Source organism: Amblyraja radiata, chromosome 29, assembly GCF_010909765.2.
Source record: "Amblyraja radiata isolate CabotCenter1 chromosome 29, sAmbRad1.1.pri, whole genome shotgun sequence".
Lineage (NCBI taxonomy): Eukaryota > Metazoa > Chordata > Chondrichthyes > Rajiformes > Rajidae > Amblyraja > Amblyraja radiata.
The window spans coordinates 25201797-25222441 of NC_045984.1; the positions used below are offsets into that span (position 1 = coordinate 25201797).

At 46.8% G+C, this 20645-nt stretch overlaps 1 protein-coding gene across 5 annotated transcripts in view; it reads right to left on the minus strand.

Moving 5' to 3' along the window:
- The window catches only part of celf5 (CUGBP Elav-like family member 5), a 429104-nt gene that overhangs the window by 150698 nt on the left and 257761 nt on the right, over positions 1 to 20645 (minus strand). For all 5 annotated transcript variants that reach the window (XM_033046941.1, XM_033046938.1, XM_033046940.1 and 2 more), the window contains exon 3: positions 14951 to 14999. In XM_033046941.1, coding sequence (XP_032902832.1) covers positions 14951 to 14999 — 49 coding nt within the window. The remainder of the gene's footprint in view (positions 1 to 14950; positions 15000 to 20645) is intronic.

Genomic DNA, 20645 nt, shown 5'->3' on the forward strand with positions numbered 1-20645 from the left:
AGGCCCGGGTTCGATCTTGATCTTGGGTGCTGCCTGTATGGTGTTTGCACGTTTTCCCTGTGGCTGTGTGGGTTTTAACCGGTTGCTCCGGCTTCCTCCCACACATTCCAAGGACTTGTTTGTAGGTTAATTGGCCTCTGTAAAAATTGCTCCGAGTGTGTAGTGTAAGGGTGATCGTTGTTCAGCCTGTATTTCTGAACAAAAAACTAAACGAAACTAAAAACTGAATGAAACACTCTATCACAATGCTGCGAGATAAGGTTTGAGCCACAGGTTTACTTTTATTGTCTTTCCGCAGACTGGATAGCACGCAGCTAAAAGCTTTTCACTGCACCTCGGCAATAAACTAAGCTCAAGCAGTACCCCAAAGCCTTGAGTAACAACAGGCCCAGTAATTCCACGTCCGGGCCACAAGGTGGAATACTGGGCATTGTAGAGGGAAAGGGAGCAGGGCCCTGCCAATTAATAAGGCACATTTGCCTTTTATGGAGCGTTGCTGGAAGCACGACGTGTTTCCTATGCTATCTACAGTATTCCTGAAATGTAAACATTTACGAGGTTGGCAGAGACACAATTTTTCCCGAATCCCATCGTTAAATCAGCAGTCTCTGAAGAAGGATCCTGACCCGAAACGTCACTTAACCATGTTCTATAGAGAATGCTGCCTGAACCGCTATGTTACTCCAGCACTCTGTGAAACGTCACCTATCAGTGTCCTCCAGTGATGCTGCCTGACCCGCTGAGTTACACCAGCACTTTGTGTCTTTGATTGGCGTAAAAAAGTACTTGATAATAGACAATAGACAATAGGTGCAGGAGTAGGTCATTCGGCCCTTCAAGCCAGCACCGCCATTCAATGTGATCATGGCTGATCATCCCCAATCAGTACCTCGTTCCTGCCTTCTCCCCATATCCCCTGACTCCGCTATTTTTAAGAGCCCTATCTAGCTCTCCCTTGAAAGTATCCAGAGAACCTGCCTCCACCAGAGAAATGAGGCAGAGAATTCCACAGACTCACCATTCTCTGTGTGAAAAAGTGTTTCCTCGTTTCTGTTCTAAATGGCTTACTCCTTATTCTTACTGATGATTTGCATCGACTTGTATCGTCTTTCTGCTGACTGGATAGCACGCGACAAAAGCTTTTCACGTCACCGCGGTACACGTGACAATAAACTGAACTGAAATGAAAACAAATCCTGACTTGGCACATGTTGTTTGATACCATTCTGGTGAATCACAGTGAGATATTTGACCAGATCAAAGGTACTAAAGTGAAATAACAATGAAAGATTTAGGTCAGGCAGCATCTGCGGAGTGAGAAGCAGAGTCAACATTTCAGCTTGTAAACCTTTCATCAGAAGCTGTGAATGTGGTTGCTGCTAATTGTTTGCTTTGTGTCTTTGCCCGTCTCTGACTGAAGAACACACTACGTAAGAACTTTGAACTTGAAGGATACAAGTGTCGTCAGATATGTGGCCACTCTTGCGTTCTGCCTCAGTGTCATCTAATTTTTTTTTACTCTCTTGCACTTAGGTATTATGGTGCTTATGTATGGTAAGTTTTTTACGGAACTATTGGAAAAAATGCGATTTCACTATACCTAGAAACATATTTGAGGAAGGACATTCTTGCTATTGAGGGAGTGCAGCGTAGGTTTACAAGGTTAATTCCCGGGATGGCGGGACTGTCATATGCTGAGAGAATGGAGCAGCTGGGCTTGTACACTCTAGAGTTTAGATGGATGAGAGGGTATCTTATTGAAACATATAAGATTGTTAAGGGTTTGGACACGCTGGAGGCAGGAAACATGTTCCCGATGTTGGGGGAGTCCAGAACCAGGGGCCACAGTTTAAGAATAAGGAGTAAGCCATTTAGAACGGAGACTCACAGAGAGTGGTGAGTCTGTGGAATTCTCTGCCTCAGAGGGCGGTGGAGGCAGGTTCTCTGGATGCTTTCAAGAGAGAGCTAGATAGGGCTCTTAAAAATAGCGGAATCAGGGGATATGGGGAAAAGGCAGAAACGGGGTACTGATTTGGGATGATCAGCCATGATCACATTGAATGGCTGTGCTGGCTCGAAGGGCCAAATGGCCTATCCCTGCACCTATTGTCTATTGTCTATATAGTATAGTACCATACTGAAGTACTGAACCGTACTTCACTGTTCCAAGGTACATCTGACTATAAAGTACCATTGAACCATTGAGACTGGGGGAACTCAGCAGGCAGGTCAGGCAGCATCTGTGGAATGGAGAGGACAGCCATCCAAAGTGGCGTCTGTCCATTTCCATCCACAGATGTAGCCGGACCCTCAGATGTTGCCTGATCTTAGGTCTAAGCTGAAGGGGAAAAGATTTAATAGGAATCTGAGGGGTAACTTTTTCACACAAAGGGTGGTGGGCGCATGGAACAAGCTGCCAGAGGAGGTGGTTGAGGCTGGGACTATCACTACATTTAAGAAGCGGTTAGACAGGTACATGGATAGGACAGGTTTGGAGGGATACGGACCAAATGCTGGCAGGTGGGACTAGTGTAGCTGGGACATGTTGGTCGGTGTGGGCAAGTTGGGCCGAAGGGCCTGTTTCCACACTGTATCACTATGACCCACTGAGTTACTCCAGTAGTCTTTTTGTTTGCTCAAGATTCTGCAGACTGCAGTCTCTTGAGTCTGTAGTCTCTTGTTCAAGAAGGAACTGCAGATGCTGGAAAATCGAAGGTAGACAAAATTGCTGGAGCAACTCAGCGGGTGCTGCCGCACCCGCTGAGTTTCTCCAGCAATTTTGTCCACCTTCTGTAGTCTCTTGAACCTCTGACTAGAAGCCCTGATAAAAAAAAGTGCATCAGTTCTACTTGTCTGCATCCTCCTCATCTTTATACATTGACTGAGCTAATCTCTGTCCTTACTCTACCCATTATATTTTAGGTTTAAGTTTATGTTAAGGTTTATTATTGCCATGTGTACTGAGGTACACTCAAAGTCCATCTTTGCTTTAAACCAGCATCTGCAGTTCCTTCCTACACATACAGTCAAAGGGCACTGTTTTGCATGCTGTGCAATCAGATAATACTATACTTAAATACTGTACATAAATCTAATCATGTCAAACTCAAATACAATGGCTAAAGCAAAGTGCAGAGTGCGGGGGGGGGGGGGGGGAGGTTCCATTGCAGAAAAAAGATAGTGAGCAGATTTGATATTGTAAAGAAAGTGGATAGATTTGGGAGTGTATTCAGACCAAAGCTATTCCCTATAGGACCAGAGGACCTGAAAATGCTTGACAAAAGGCTTGGTGGACAAACTATTTAATGCAGATACTAAATATAGAAACATAGAACATAGGTGCAGGAGTGGGCCATTCGGTCCTTCTAGCCAGCACCGCCATTCAATATGATCATGGCTGATCATCCAAAATCAGTACCCCGTTCCGGCTTTTTCCCCATATCCCTTGATTCCATTGGCCCTCAGATCCAACTCTCTCTTGAAAACATCCAGTGAATTGGCTTCCACTGCCTTCTGTGGCAGAGAATTCCACAGATTCACAACTCTCTGAGTGAAAACGTTTTTCCTCATCTCAGTCCTAAATGGCCGACCCCTTATTCTTAACGGGTAGTTAGTGAAGTGGGAGGCACGGAAGGCATTGAACGTGATAGACGGAGATCATTGGTAGACAAAAATGCTGGAGAAACTCAGCGGGTGAGGCAGCATCTATGGAGCGAAGGAATAGGTGACGTTTCGGGTCGAGACCCTTCTTCAGACCATTTGTTGTTTTCAATGCGGCACTACAACAACACTGCAGTTAATGGAGGTGTTGACTCAGCAATCCAGGTTCAATCCTCACCTCCGGTAGAGGGAGAGAGAGAGAGACTGTGTGTGTGTGTGTGTGTGTGTGTGTGTGTGTGTGTGTGTGTGTGTGTGTGTGTGTGTGTGTGTGTGTGTGTGTGTTTGTCTGCGTGTGAGTGAATGTGTGTGTGTGAATGTGTGTGTCTGTGTGAGTGTGTTTGTGTGTTAATGTGTGAGTGTGTGTGCGTATGTGTTTGTGTGTTAGTGTGTGGGTGTGTGTTTGAGTGCGTGTGTCTGTGTGTGCGTGCGTGTGTGCGTGTTAATGTGTGAGTGTGTGTGTGTTTGTGTGTTAGTGTGTGGGTGTGTGAGTTTGAGTGCGTGTGTCTGTGTGTGCGTGCGTGTGTGCGTGCGTGTGTGTCTGTGTGAGTGTGTGTGTGAGTGTGTACGTGTGTGTGAGTGAGTGTGTGCGTCTGCGTGTTTGCGTGTGAGTGTGTACGTGTGTGTGAGTGTGTGTGTGTGTGTGAGTTTGAGTGTGCGTGTGTGTGTGCTTGTGAGTGTTTGCGTGTGTGTGTGAGTGTGTGTGTGTGTGTGTGTGTGTGTGTGTGTGTGAGTTTGAGTGTGCGTGCGTGTGTGTGCTTGTGAGTGTGTGTGTGCGTGTGAGTGTGTACGTGTGTGTGAGTGAGTGTGTGCGTCTGCGTGTTTGCGTGTGTGCGTGTGAGTGTGTACGTGTGTGTGAGTGTGTGTGTGTGTGTGTGAGTTTGAGTGTGTGTGTGTGTGTGTGTGCTTGTGAGTGTTTGCGTGTGTGTGTGAGTGAGTGTGTGTGTCTGTGTGTGTGCGTGCGTGTGTGAGTGTGTGTGTGAGTGTGTACGTGTGTGTGGGTGAGTGTGTGCGTCTGCGTGTTTGCGTGTGTGTGTGTAGGTGTGTGTGAGTGTGTGTGAGTGAGTGTGTGCGTCTGTGTGTGTGCGTGCGTGTGTGTCTGTGTGAGTGTGTGTGTGCGTGTGAGTGTGTACGTGTGTGTGGGTGAGTGTGTGCGTCTGCGTGTTTGCGTGTGAGTGTGTAGGTGTGTGTGAGTGTGTGTGAGTGAGTGTGTGCGTCTGTGTGCATATGTGTCTGTAATTTGCACCTTCTCCCCTCTGACCATGTGGGTTTCCTTCTGGAGCTCTTGTTGCATCCCACATCCCAAAGACGAGTAGATTGGCAGCTCACATGACCAGGGCATATTGCTCCTAATGTGTCGGTGAGTTATAGAATCTGGGGGAGTCTGAGGGGAATGTAGAGAGAACTAAATTGGGATGAATGTAAATGGGTGCTTGACAATCAGTGGCTGTCGCCAGAGACCCAGGTTCGATCCTGACTGCGGGTGCTGTCTGTATGGAGTTTGTACGTTCTCCCTGTGACCCCGTGGGTTTTTCCCCAGGTGCTTGGGTTTCCTCCCACACTCCAAAGACGTACAGGATTGTAGGTAAAGATGTTAAATTGTTCATAGTTTAGTTTAGAGATACAGCGCGTAAACAGGCCCTTCGGCCCACCGTGTCCGCACCGACCATCCTTCCCCGCACATTAACACACACTAGGGACAATTTAAGATTCAAGATTCAAGAGTTTATTGTCATGTGTCCCTGATAGGACAATGAAATTCTTGCTTTGCTTCAGCACAACAGAACATAGTAGGCATTGACTACAAAACAGATCAGTGTGTCCATTTACACTTATACCAAGCCAATTTACCTACACACCTGTACGTCTATGGACATGTGTAGGATAGTGCTAGTGCGTGGGGATCGCTGGTTGGCACAGACGCGATGGGCCAAAGGGCCTGTTTCCGCGCTGCATCTCTCAACTAAAAACTAAACTAAACTTGCAAGGCTACATGGAAAGAGACGGCATGCACTCGATGGGACGAATGGCTCTTTACTGCTCAGCAACCATTCAGTTAAATCATGACGTTAGCTGTGCAGAGCAGTGGATTAGTACTTTGCCCTTTAGTCCCTGGATCTAGGCTCGAGTCCAGCTCAGCCTGACAGCTCGATGATATCTTCTCACTGTGCCAGCTGTTATCTGCAGCGCGCTGGGTCACTTTCAACAAGATCTCGGAGGTAGCAGGCAGCACTGCTCACGATTCTCACCCCACTCTCGTCAGAGGTGGCTGTCACTGTTACCCAAAACTATGGCTATTTTAAAGTAGGTCGATACTTGTATAGGGAGAACCGAGTGAAAACAACCTAACGTGTATCGGAGACACAAGGAACTGCAGGTTACAAAAAGAGGCACAAAGTGCTGGAGTAACTCAGTGGGCCAGGCAGGACCACTGGAGAACATGCTGTCAAAGGTGTGTGGCCTTTCTACACTGTCAAAATAAAAATGACAGAGTACTGTAATAACTCAGAGGGTCAGGCTGCATCACGGGAGAATGTGAATAGGTGACATTTCGGGTCGGGACCATTCTTCAGACATGTATCGGTATTTGCAAGATGGTGTCTCTGATGAACAGCTTGTTACGTTGGACATACTGATAGCTTTAAGATGAGAGGGGGAACGTTTAAAGGAGATGTGGAGAGCAAGTTGTTTTTGCACAGAGGGTGGAGGGCGGATTGCATTTCCAGGGGTTGAGGGTGGAGGCAGATATGATAGTTGCATTTAAGAGACTTTTGGATAGGCACATGGAAATGCAGGGCATGGAGTGATATGCCGTGCATGCAGGCAGTTAAGAGTTAGACACAAAATGCTGGAGTAACTCAGCAAGACTGTCAGCATCTCGGCAAAGGGGTGAGTGACGTTTCGGATCGAGACCCTTCTACAGAACTGAAAAACGTCTCCCATTCCTTCTTTCCAGAGATGCTGCTAGTCCCACTGAGTTACTCGGGCATTTTTTGTCCATCTTCGGTTTAAATTGGGCATCTGCAGTTCCCTCTTACACAGTTAAGAGTTAGTCTTGGCATCGTGGTCGGCAAAGACAATGTGGGCAGAAGAGCCTGTTCCTGCTCTGCACTGTTCTATGCTCTACGTAGAATCTCACTTAGGAGAACCTCAAGGGTGACGATGAGGGAAGTGGATAGGTCAGATGGTCGGCAGAAGAGGAGTTTGTGGGTAAAGGCCAAATTACTGGAGCAAACTAGGACAAGAATCTCCTCGAAAAATCCAAAGGTGATGTTGGGAGAATAATCTGTACACCGTATTCTTGTGGTGAGCACAAACCACATACTCAGGTCAAATTTCACAACACAGTACGAAACCCATTCATCCCAGCTGGAACCACACTGGTGATTATATTTCACATGTTTCCTCCATTACTGACGCAAGCTCAAAGAAAAGTTACGATAAAAATATACTCAAGTGGTTAAAATACCGACCAAAAAAAATATTTAGAGACACAAGGAACTGCAGATGCTGGAATTTTGAACACAGAGTGCTGGAGGAACTCAATGGGTCAGGCAGGGAGTAATCAGACAACGTTTGGATCAGGAATCAGTTGCTCATCATCTCGAGTCCCCACCATTTCTTTTCCCTCTCTCTTTTCCATTGTTTTCTGCAATTCCTCCTCCATTGCCGCTCTCCCTCTTTGTTCCCCACTTCTCTCTCTCTCTCTCTCTCTCTCTCTCTCTCCCTTTCCTCCTCTTCCTCCTTCCCTTTCTCGCACTCTCCCTTCCACAGTTCACACTCTCTCTTGCTTGTTCACTCTCTTCCTCTTTCTCTGCCCTCCTTACCCTCACCTTCTTTCACTCTCTATCCATCCCCTCACTCTCTATCCCCCCCCCCCCCCCCCCCCCCCCCCCCCCCCCATCTCTCTTTCTCTACACCCGCAAAGAACTAGGACTTTATTCCTTGGTGCGCAGGAGAATGAGTGGTGATATTATAGAGGTGTATATGTTAATGAAAGGAATAGATCGGGGCAATGCACGGAATATTTTACCCAGGGTAGAGGAATCAAAAAACCGACGTAGGTTTAAGGTGAGGGGGGAGAGATTTAATAGGAACCTGAGGGGCAACATTTTCCTACAAATGGGGGTAGGTATATGGAATAAGTTGTCGGAGGAGGTAGTTGAAGCAGGCACTATCAGAAAGTATTTGTTAAAAATGTGGACAGGTATATGGATAGGATAGGGATGTGGGCTAAACACAGGCAGGTGGGACTAGTGTGGTTGGGGCATGTTGGTTGGCATTGGCAAGTTGAGCCGAAGGGCCTGTTTCCACACTGTAGGACCCTCATAGCACCATTCAGATGCTCCCACCATTGACTTGCTGTGCCCCTTGATGCCACCCACAGTATAACGTTAGAAATGTTAGGCCTTTCAGAAAAACAAGCACAAAACGAAAAAACAACAAGGTGAGTGAGTACAGCCCGAAACACTTCTCCACATTGTAATTCCTGTTTTGCATGCACGAGGAGAGAGAGCTGGCTGCTTGTTTCGATATAAAAGCAGTCTAGTGTAGCCGAAGCCTCTCTGGAACAAGACACAGGGAAATCTCTATCAGTTTTAAGATATAAAGCCTTTGCTGTAGACCCCAAGCTGTCTGCGCTCAAGCTGTGTTTGCTTGCCTCAGCTTCACAAAGGAAAATAAAACTAATTTACTCCATCCTCCTGGGCTTTCAACAACAATAAATCATCTCACTGCTCAAAGGCTATGGGATTAGAAAGAGGTGGGGAAACAGTACCCCCACAGTCCCACAGCTGGAACAAGGCAGATGCAGGTAATTCTGTCCCATCAAACAGCGGTGGCTAGGTGAGGCTTTGTAAAGAGGACCGCTCCCTGGATTTGGCAAGGTCAATTCGAAAAAGATCACACCTGATTCCATCCCTTGCTCTCCCGCGTCTGAGCAGCACTCGCTGGCTTTTATCCATTCCTAATTTATAGCTCGTAACTGCGACCACACAACGCACAGCACAGCTGCGCAACCAAACACGCTGCTGCTTGTCAAGATAAGTGCAAATTGTCATCTCAGTTCCAAAAGAGGGGGGGGGGGGGGAAAAAATCTTTGTAGTTTCCCTGCTGTGTTCCACATCGGCTTTTCTGCATTTCTGCAGTGGCTCTACAGAGCACAGGCTGCCCCCTGTGTTAAAAGACTGTTCGGGATTATGGAAATTCAGCACTTCTGAATTCACAAATCACCACGCACAGCTTTGAGACACAGCATAATATTGACTCTCATGGAGTGTTTGTGCTGAACGTGATGTCGAGTTAAACTGATCTCGTCTGCCTGCACATGGTCCATATCCCACTGTTTCCTGCGTTTCATAGGTCCATAAAGATATAGGAGCAGAATTAGTCCATTCGACCCATCAAGTCTACTCTGGCATTCAATCATGGCTGATCTATCGTTCCATTTCCATGTGCCCATCTGAAAGCCTTTAAACACCACTATCCACCACTACCCCCTACAATGCGTTCACAGGCACCACCACTCTCTGTGTCAAACACTTGCTCCACACATCACCATGAAACTTCCTCCCTCTCACCTGAAAGCCATGCCCTCTAGTGTTGGTCATTGCCACACAGGGAAAAAGGTTCTGAATGTCTACCCTAGCTATGCCTCTCATAATTTGATATACTTCTTTCAAGTCTCCCCTCAACCAGCGACGTTCCAGAGAAATAGAGATAGATAAAAGGTTGTATTTAAATAAAGTCAATAAATTAACAGCAAATGACATTTTTTTGCCACTTACATGGAGATGACTTGGCTTTGCATGACAGAAATTGTGATCTGCTCCATTTTCTAGGAAGACAAGTAACCCCCTAGCAGCGTGAAACCTGGCCAGCGCAGTGGCGAGCTGGTAGAGCTGCTATCTCACAGCGCCAGAAACATGGAGTCAAGCCTCACCTCGGGTGCTGTCTGTGTGGAGTTTGCACGTTCTCCCTGTGACCGTGCAAGGTTTGGCCTTTATAGATTGCCCCTAGCGTGCAGGGAGAGGATGCGTGTGTGAATGGGCTCTCATGCTGTGAGGCAGCAGCTCCACCCGATGCACCCCTATGCCGCCGTCAAGGTAGCAAGGCAACCATTGTCCAAGAATTGAGACCCAACCTATTATAACTGCACAATGAACTGCAGGTGCGGGTTTACAGAAAAATACACAAAGTGCTGGAGGAGCTCTGTGGGTCAGGCAACATCTCCGGAGATGATGTTACGGGTCGGGACCCCTCTTCTGTCTGAAGAACGGCCCCGACCCGAAACGTTACCTGTCCACGTTATAACTCCTGGTTCAGTAATGCACCTATTTGTTTGTTTCTAATCAGGATGATTAACCAACCGTAAAACTCTGCATCCCACTCAGATTAGACATCAGTAAAAATGAACACAGTGACTGCCTTTTATATTCTCGCCATCTTCCTTCTTTCCATGACAACCACGCTCCCCTTCTCTGCACACTGCCCTGTCCAGTGACGTACCTCAAAACACAGCATAGCAATGGCACCAAACTAGCAAAGATTTTCAATGGTGCACTCACAAGAATCTGGCATTTTGAGGTTGTCACTTTAGCAGAGAAGTACTATATTAGTTGAATTCTGAGTACTATTAGACCAAAAGTCCAAATCCACAGAGATCCTTGTTAACAAACTTTGCATTGTCTGCAGCAGTTTCTCTTATTGATTTTCAGAGATTAATTCATCGCTCAAAATAAAGCACACTTTGGGAGGAATTTGTCTTTGGTTGTTGGTTGGCAGTGCTAAATCATAGAAACATAGAAACATAGAAAATAGATGCAGGAGGAGGCCATTCGGCCCTTCGAGCCAGCACCGCCATTCATTGTGACCATGGCTGACCGTCCCCTATCAATAACCTGTCCCTGCCTTCTCCCCATATCCCTTGACTTCACTAGCCACTAGAACTCTATCTAACTCTTTCTCAAATCCATCCAGTGACTTGGCCTCCACTGCCCTCTGTGGCAGGGAATTCCATAAATTCACAACTCTCTGGGTGTAAAAAATTGTTCTCACCTCAGTCTTAAATGACCTCCCCTTTATTCTAAAACAGTAAGGAAGTACTGGCCACCAGAATTATTTGACTCCCAGCACTGAGTTCCACTGACTTCAATTGCATTGATTCATGTCCATAGGTTCCAGGAGAAAAACCGCCATTCAATCATGGTTGATCTATCTTTCCCTCTTAACACCAAGCTTCTGCCTTCTCCCCATAACCCCTGACACCCAACCAATCAAGAATTGCAAGGGAAGTGACAGTGTTTCAATGTAGCCCTTATGAAGCAATCATCACTCCCAACCTGGGAGGTCGAACAAGGGCGGGATCTACAACAGTAAATGGTAGGCCTCTGGGTAGTGTTGTAGAGCAGAGGGATCTAGTACAAGAGCATAATTCCATGAAGGTCGCGTCGCAGGTAGATAAGGTGGACAAAAAGGCTTTTGGCACGTTAGCCTTCATCAGCCAAAGTAGTGAGTATAGAAGTTGGGAGGTCATATTGTAGTTGTATGTTTTTATACAACACTTCCTCTTCCTCTCTCTCTCTCTCTCTCTCTCTCTCTCTCTCTCTCTCTATCTGACTCTCTCTGTATCTGACCATCTCTCTCTGACCCACCCCCCCCCCTCTCTCTCTTGCTCTCTCATCAGGAGAGGGCACCTGTAAATGGGAGGATTTAGGGGAGGGCACCTTTAAATGGGGGATTCAGTGGAGGGCACCTTTAAATGGGGGATTTAGGGGAGGGCACCTTTAAATGAGGGATTTAGGGGAGGGCACCTTTAAATGGGGGGATTTAGGGGAGGGCACCTTTAAATGGGGGTTTACGGGAGGGCACCTTTAAATGGCAGAATAGGGGGAGGACAAACGAGGAAGGGTCTCGACCTGTAAAGTCACCCATTCCTTCTCTCCAGAGATGCTGCCAGACACACTGTTACTCCAGCATTTTGTGTCTACCATAGACTTGGTGGCATTGGTTATGTATTTTTTCACTATTATTGTTTATTTGTTTTCGTGTTTGTATGTATGTGTCTATATATACACATATATATATACACACAATCCGTGAATTGTCACCTTGTCGTGGTGGAGAAGCTTGTGTGGTCCTGAGATCCTGAGAGCGATGCCATCTGGAGCTAGGCTCCTGGTAGGGCCACCCATGGCTGTAAGGTTGAGGGGGAGGTCTCTGACAAAGAGCCAATCCAACCAAGACCTCAACGGTGGAACAGGCGGAGGGTAATGGCTGACTTTAGTGGAGCGTCAGATGAAGGCTGCAGCAGGAAAAAGCCACTGGTCGTCTAAGACTCCATGCCACTGGTTTCTGACCCAGATCTGTCAAGGACTGTGTGGTAGCTGTCTGTGCACTAGTCTCACCACGTTAAACAAAGCCACGCACAGGCGTCCTCCATGAGAGAACAGTCATACTCGTTCGAGTGACCGCCGATGATGATGATAAGACATTGGTGAGGCCACATTCAGAGTATTGTGTTCAGTTCTGGGCACTGTATTATAGGAAAGATGTTGCAAGCTGGAAAGTGTAAAGAGAAGATTTATGGGGAAGTTGCCAGGACGAGAAGGTCTGAGCTACAGGCAGAGGTTGAGTAGGCTGGGATTTTTCACACAAGTAACTTTTCACACTGGTAACTTTTTCACACAAAGGGTGGTGGGTGTATGGAACAAGTAACCAGAGGAGGTAGTTGAGGCAACATTTAAAAAACAGGTACATGGATAGGACAGTTTGGAAGGATATGGACCAAATGCTGGCAGGTGGGACTAGTGTAGCTGGGACATGTTTCCGGTGTGGGCAAGATGGGCCGAAGGGCCTGTTTCCACACTGTATCACTCCATGACTATGACTAACCATGCCCCTTACCCAAGCATAATGGTACTAAAACTAGTTTGAACTTCCCGAAGATCACTTTGTATGGCCACATGGCCTCCTTCAATGCAGCTGGGTTAAACCTGCAACACCCCATGTATATCAGACTTAAATACAAGGAAGTGCAGAAGTAACACAAACTACAAGAAATAACAAGTGCTGGAGTAACTCAGCGGGGCAGGCAGCATCTCTGGAGAACATGGATGTTCTCAGGCTAAGCCCGAAGAAAATTCCCAACCCGAAATGTCACCTATCCATGTTCTCCAGAGATGCAGCCAGACCCGCTGCGATACTCCAGCACTTTGTGTTCTGCTTTCATGCCCGACCTAAACTGGACAGTGGAAGAAAAACTCAGCACGAGCCATCAAAGAAAGAATTCTTGGGTCCATAAGATGGAACCCGATCAGCAGCGCTATGGGAGAAGATCATGGAGTTTGTGGGATTAGTGAGTTACGTGATTGCTCCTTCAAAAAGACATCATAAGGATAATGGCCTTATTCTGTGATTCTCCACCACCACTTACCGACTGCACTAAAATTTGCATTCGAATTCTACTTTCTGAAGAGGACCATATGCCAAAACCCTCCACAGAGGCACAGGGAAGCGACAGATTGAAACCTTAATATAAGTTTCATTTAAATTGATTATTAACTAAATATCAGCATTATATCGTAACAGTTAAAATGCTTCTTAAATGCAGTCACCACAGCTATATGTCACAACGATACTTCCCCCATTAAATACAATGCTCCTTAATTGGTGTTCACTTAATTAAAAAAAGGTAATTCCTCCTCTGGGCTTCAGTAGGTTATAGAGTCATGGAGTCCTAGAGTCGTACAGCACAGAAACAGGCAGCGGGGTTTCTTCACTCTGAAGAAGGGTCTTGACCCGAAACGTCACCCATTCCTTCTCTCCAGAGATGCTGCCTGTCCCGATGAGTTACTCCAGCTTTTTGTCTATCCCCATCTATGCTAGTCTCAATTGCCTGTGTTTTGCCCATATCCCTCCAATTCTTTCCTAGCTATGTACCTGCCCAAGTGTTTTTTAAATGCTATTACAGTGCTTGTCTCAACTATCTCCTGTGGCAGCTCATTTCATACGCCCATCGCCCTTCTGAAGTTGCCCTTCAGATTCCTATTAAACCTTGCCCCTCTCACCTTAAAACCTATGTCCTCTAGTTCTTGATTCCCCTACCCTTTATAAAAGACTGTGCATTCACCTTACTTATTCCCCTCATTATTTTATACACCTCAATATGATCAGAGAAGAGCAGATCAGAAGTTTATACACTTCTTGCTGTGGTAATAAACTATGCTCGAAGGGGTGTTTGTGTACCATCTCCGACCAATGCTAACTCATCCAAATCTCAAGTAGGACAAGCACCCACTTGTGTTGAAAGGTTTTGGGCAAGTTGGGGCCGAAGGGCCTGTTTCCATGCTGTATGTTAGTAAGGGAACAGCTTCCAGCTGCCATTCATTGCTGATTGCCATCTGCTGAGGTACAGGCCAAGGGTCGGATATCAGGTAGGAACGATATGGATTCATAGAAACATAAAGACATAGAAAATAGGTGCAGGAGGAGGCCATTCGGCCCTTTGAGCTAGCACTGCCATTCATTGTGATCATGGTAGTCCCTATCAATAACCCGTGCCTGCCTTCTCCCCATATCCCTTGACTCCACTAGCCCCTAGAGCTCTATCTAACTCTCTCTTAAATCCATCCAGTGACTTGGCCTCCACTGCCCTCTGTGGCATGGAATTCCATAAATTCACAACTCTCTGGGTGAAAACTTTTTTTCTCACCTCAGTCTTAAATGACCTCCCCTTTATTCTAGACTGTGGCCCCTGGTTCTGGACGCCCAACATTGGGAACATTTTTCCTGCATCTAGCTTTTCCAGTCCTTTTATCATTTTATATGTTTCTATAAGATCCCCCTCATCCTTCTAAACTCCAGTAAATTCGAGGTCCTTCGAGCTGCTTGGTTGTGACACTTGCCCAATGGTCAATGAGGCCAAGAGGAGCGACCAACCTCTGAGAGTGCCTCTCTGCTCTCATTCCCCAGCAAGTAGCTAGACCTCTTGATTAGTGCGGGTATCAGGGGATATGGGGAGAAGGGGTTGAGGGGGAGAGTTAGATCAGCAACGATTGAATGGCAGAGTAGACCTGATGGGCTGAATGGCCTAATTCTGCTCCTATCACTTATGAATTTATGAACATGAGCCTCCAGAGAGGATGGCTTGAGCGTTAGCAAGATGCAAAAAGAGTTGCCAACAGTGAGAATATTTAAATCCACTCGATAAATACATTCAGTCATGACTGATTAAAATATCAAGAAAGTCCCATCACTGGTATCTCCAGATCAATAAAATATTAGTTACAACTACCTCCACGACTCTCGCTGTCCGCAGGCTTCACCTGAATGGGTCGATTCATCTGGAAGATAAGGAAAAGAAAGAATTAGGGATTAGACAGCCTATTGAAAGCAGTGTCTATGGCAAGTCATAAATCACAATGTCACTTCAAGGCACTGGCTGCACATTTCAAATCTTTGACAATGTCTTACATTGCAAAAAAATAATAATTATAATTCACGGTACTTGCTGCTGTGTGATATAGCAGACATTATCATTGCTACTGGAGGGGCCAAGAGTGGGAGAGATTAAATGAGATTTGTATTGAGTTAATAAAATGTTGTCCTCAAAGATCTATTGTCCGGGCTATTTTAATAAGCTTCTTCCTGGAACGGTGAGTAAGTGGCTCAACTCCTGGACACCTGGCACCAACTATTCACAACTCTACGGCCAGCCAAAGAGTGCTGCCCCCTGAGAACTTGGGCTGCGCAAATCCAAGTATCTGTCATCTTACATTAGACCAGCAATTTTGGGCGGCAAGGTGGCGCAGTGGGAGAGTTGCTGTCTTACAGCGCCAGAGACCCGGGTTCCATACTGACTATCAGTACGGAGTTTATACGTTCTCCCTGTGACCACGTGGGTTTTCTCCAGATGCTCCGGATCTCTCCCACACGCCAAAGACATACATGTTTGTAGGTTAATTGGCTTCGGTAAAATTGTAAATTGCCTCTAGTTTGTAGGATAGTGCTGGGGTACATGGTGATCGTTGGTCGGCACGGACTCTGTGGTCCGAAGGGTCTGTTTCTGCGCTGTATCTCTAAAGTCTAAAAGCATTGTCCCATTAGACCGCTGATCCAGGAGCTTTCCTGTTGATTGGGGAGTGCTTACTGACCTACCCAGACTCACAGATGACTGAGCATTCAACCTGTGCGGACTTTCCTTAAATCAGGATATCAGAGGGGGATGAGTGGGAATGTGGGGAGGGGAAGTTTGCTTCTTGATCATCTGTGAGATCCAACAAGGTGAAACTTCCATCAACCCTTCCATATCCACCCAAGTGCTGGAGATGAACGACTAAGCACAGCAGGATCCCAGTGATATTCCAACATTGTGGAAGGAACCCACCCATTGCTAGATGGAGACAAAATGTAGAAGCAAAGAACTGCAGATGCTGGTACAGCATGGAAACAGGTCCATCGACCCGAGTCCACGTCAACCATCAATCTCCCGTGCTATGCAATCCTACTTTCTCACCCACTCCCTACACACTAGGGGAAATTTTGTAGATGCCAGTTAACCTACAAAACAGCACATCCTTGGGATGTGGGTGGAAACCAGAGCACCCGGAGGAAACCCATACGGTCCCAGGGAGAACATGTAAACTCCAAGATTCAAGAGAGTTTATTGTCATGTGTCCCAGATAGGACAATGAAATTCTTGCTTTGCTTCAGCACAAAAGAATATGGTAGGCATGAATACCGAACAGATCAGTGTGTCCATATACCATTATATAAATATATACACACATGAATAAATAAACAGATAAAGTGCAAATAAACAGATAATGGGCTATTAATGTGCAGAGTTTGAATTGAGTTTAATAGCCTGATGGCTGTGGGGAAGCGGCTATTCCTGAACAAGGGGTCACAGTTTAAGGATAAGGGGGAAGTCTTTTAGGACCGAGATGAGAAAAACATTTTTCACACAGAGAGTGGTGAATCTCTGGAATTCTCTGCCACAGAAGGTAGTTGAGGCCAGTTCATTATATTTAAGATGGAGTTAGATGTGGCTAAAGGGATCAGGGGGTATGGAGAGAAGGCAGGTACGGGATACTGAGTTGGATGATCAGCCATGATCATATTGAATGGCGGTGCAGGCTCTGTTTCCACGTTGTATCACTCTATGACTCATGGAAACATTGGATCCCCATGAAGGACAGGAGGCCAATCAGCCCATCGTTCCTGTGCTCCCTGTCTAAATCTATTCAAATGTTCCCACTCCCCACCCCTCCTCCCTTTGCTCTTTCCTCACAGTCTGTAATTTCTTTTCTTCTTCAATTATGTATTAAATTCCCTTCCAAAAGTTAATATTGAATCAGTTCCGTCCAGCCTTTCAGGCAGTGTCTTCCGAATCACAACAACTCATGTGAAAATATATTTCCTCATGTCTGGTTATTTTGCCAATCAAATCTGTGTCCTCCGGTTACCATTCATTCTGCCAGTGGAAATGGCTTTTCCTACTTACTCAATCAAAGCCCTTAATGACTTCAAACACTTTTATTAAACCTCCTCTGCTCCTAGGAGAACAATCCCACACTCCTCATATAAATGAAGTTCCATATCCCTGGTATCATTCGAGTAAATTCTCTTTTGCAGTTGCCTTTAAGGGCTGAATTTGAAATGAGTTTGATCACTCCACTGCCAAGGCAGCACAAATAAACCTTAATGGAATTTGGGGAAGGTAGGCCGGGGAGGAGAAAGGGGAAACAAATCTCTTGCCACAAAAATAGGGTAGCACAGTGGAGTAGCTGGTAAGAGCCACTGCCTCACAACGCCAGAGACCCAGGTTCGATACAGTATGAAAAGACTGGACCATTTCCCACCCCAACCAACACTTCACACCCACTCACCCACACCTTCTGTGCTGCACAACATAACTTATCCAATATCAACAATACAAATATTGGAGGTGGAGAGTCTTTTCAGAGGACAAAAGAGCTGAAAATCCCCAGAACCTGACAATGTTTCCCCTTTTACTCTTAAGCTCAGTGCCAAACAGCTGGCACCAGTCTATACAGACATTTTTAACCAGTCCCTGCAAACATGTGTTCAAGAAGGAACTGCAGATGGTGGAACGGTCTACATCGGTGAGACTAAGCGGAGGTTGGGCGATCGTTTCGCCGAACACCTCCGCTCGGTCCGCAAGAACCTGTCTGACCTCCCGGTGGCTCAGCACTTCAACTCCCACTCCCACTCCGAATCCGACCTCTCTGTCCTGGGTCTCCTCCATGGCCAGAGTGAGCAACACCGGAAATTGGAGGAACAGCACCTCATATTCCGCTTGGGGAGTCTGCATCCTGCGGGCATGAACATTGAATTCTCCCAATTTTGTTAGCCCTTGCTGTCTCCTCCCCTTCCTCAGCCCTCGGGCTGTCTCCTCCCATCCCTCAGCCCTCGGGCTCCTCCTCCTCTTTTTTCCTTCCTTCTCCCCGCCACCCCCTATCAGTCTGAAGAAGGGCTTCGGCCCGAAACATTGCCTATTTCCTTCGCTCCATAGATGCTGCTGGACCCGCTGAGTTTCTCCAGCTTTTTTGTGTACCTGCAAACATGTACTGTCCCTGTCTACTTCAAAGTCTCCACTATTGTTCATGTACCCAAAAAGGCAACGATTACTTGTCTTAATGACTACAGGCCTGTCGCACTGAACTCTGTAGTCATGAAGACACTCGAAAGGCTTGTGCTGGCCAAGCTGAAAAAGATCACAAACTCCCTGCTGCACCCTCTGCAGTTTGCATATCGGGCCAAAAGATTTGTGGATGATGCAGTCAACCTGGGCCTGCACTTCATCCTACAGCACCTAGACCGCCAGGGGACCTATGCGAGGATCCTGTTTGTTGATTTTAGCTCTGCAATCAACACCATTGTGCCAGATGAATTGTACACTGGTGAACTGTACACTGGTGAACTGTACACTGGTGAACTGTACACTGGTGAATTGTACACTGGTGAACTGTACACTGATGAACTGTACACTGGTGAACTGTACACTGGTGAACTGTACACTGATGAACTGTACACTGATGAACTGTACACTGGTGAATTGTACACTGATGAACTGTACACTGGTGAACTGTACACTGGTGAACTGTACACTGATGAACTGTACACTGATGAACTGTACACTGGTGAATTGTACACTGGTGAACTGTACACTGGTGAACTGTACACTGGTGAACTGTACACTGGTGAACTGTACACTGGTGAACTGTACACTGCAAGGGCCAGGAAGCGAGCGGGCAAGATCATCTCTATTTAGAAAGCTCCATCTAGTAGATGCACAGAGTCTTTTACCCAGAGTAGGGGAATCGAGGACCAGAGGACATAGATCCACTGTGAAGGGGAAAAGATTTAATAGGAATCCGAGGGGTACCTTTTTCACACAGAGGGTGGTGGGTGTACAAGCTGCCAGAGGAGGTAGTTGAGGCTGGGACTATCCCACGTTTAAGAAACAGTAGGGCAGGTGCATGGATAGGACAGGTTTGGAGCGTTATGGACCAAGCGCAGGCAAATGGGACTAGTGTAGCTGGGACATTGTTGGTCGGTGTGGGCGAATTGGGCCGAAGGGCCTGTTTCCACACTGTATCAACTATGACTCTATGACCTCAGATCCGATTTATAAGATCATTAGATAGGAGTAGAATTAGGCCATTCGGCCCATCATGTCTACCCCGCCATTCAATCATGGCTGATCTATCTCGCCCTCCTAACCCCATTCTCCTGCCTTCTCACCATAACCTCTGTCACCAGTACTAATCAAGAATCTATCTATCTCTGCCTTACATATATCCACTGACAGCCTTCTGTGGGAAAGAATTCCACAGATTCATCACCCTCTGACTAAACAAATTCCTCCTCATCTCCTTCCTAAATGAACGTCCTTTAATTCTGAGGATATAACCTCTAGTCCTAGACTCTTCCACTGGTGGAAACATCCACTCCACATCCACTCTGTCCAAACCTTTCACTATTCTGTACATTTCAATGAGGTCCCCCCTCATTCTTCTAAACTCCAGCGAATATAGGCCCAGTGCCGACAAACGCTCATCATATGTTAACGTACTCATTCCTGAATGAGTAAAGGGCCTGTCCCACGAGCATGCGACCTGCATGCGGCAAGCGCGACCAAACCGGAAGTGGGGGCCGCTCGGAGGTCGAGTGATCCCCGTAGAGGGCCGATCCCACCAGCATGCGCCTGCGTGCGGCGAGCACGACCAAACCAGAAGCGGGGGCCGCGCGGAGGTCGAGTGAGTGAGTGAAGTTCGAGCGAAGTCCGCGGGAAGTTTGTGCGTGACGTACGGCATCAAGACGTGCGTACGGCATCGAGATGTTGCGTATGCTCGTCGAGGCGGTACGTACAAGGCGGCTGTGGGCCGGCAGGCCGTTGCCGCGCAGAATTTTTGGACAGTGTCAGTTTTTCGGAGCCCCGCGCGATGTCGGGACCAGCCCCGCACAACTCCATACGGCTCCGGCAATCGAAGTGGGACCGGCCCCACGATGCCGTACGGCTCAAGCGACCACGTTAGGTCGCGCTTGCCGCATGGAGTCGCATGCTGGTGGGACAGGCCCTTAAACCCTACCATATGAGTAAATGAGCAATAAACCCTATTGACGCTTCAAAGGAGAAAAGAGACTTTGCAGACGAGTCTTAATGCTAACGTACACAACAGGACCCTATTATATAGCGTGAGTATTCCTGGGGACCCCCTGTAATACTGACAATCCCAGGACTTCAGGACCCATTGTAAATAGTAACAGACTCTTCAAAACCCTCTGTAATTACTAACTTACCCCTCGATGTTCCTGTTAACGACGACAAACTCCCAAGGACCCACTATAAATAACGACGTCCTCCTGTGGGCCCACTGTAAATAATTATAGAATCGTAGAAATTTACAGCTCCAACAAGGTCACTCAGCCCATCATGTACAGTCAAGCTAATAAGGGATTAT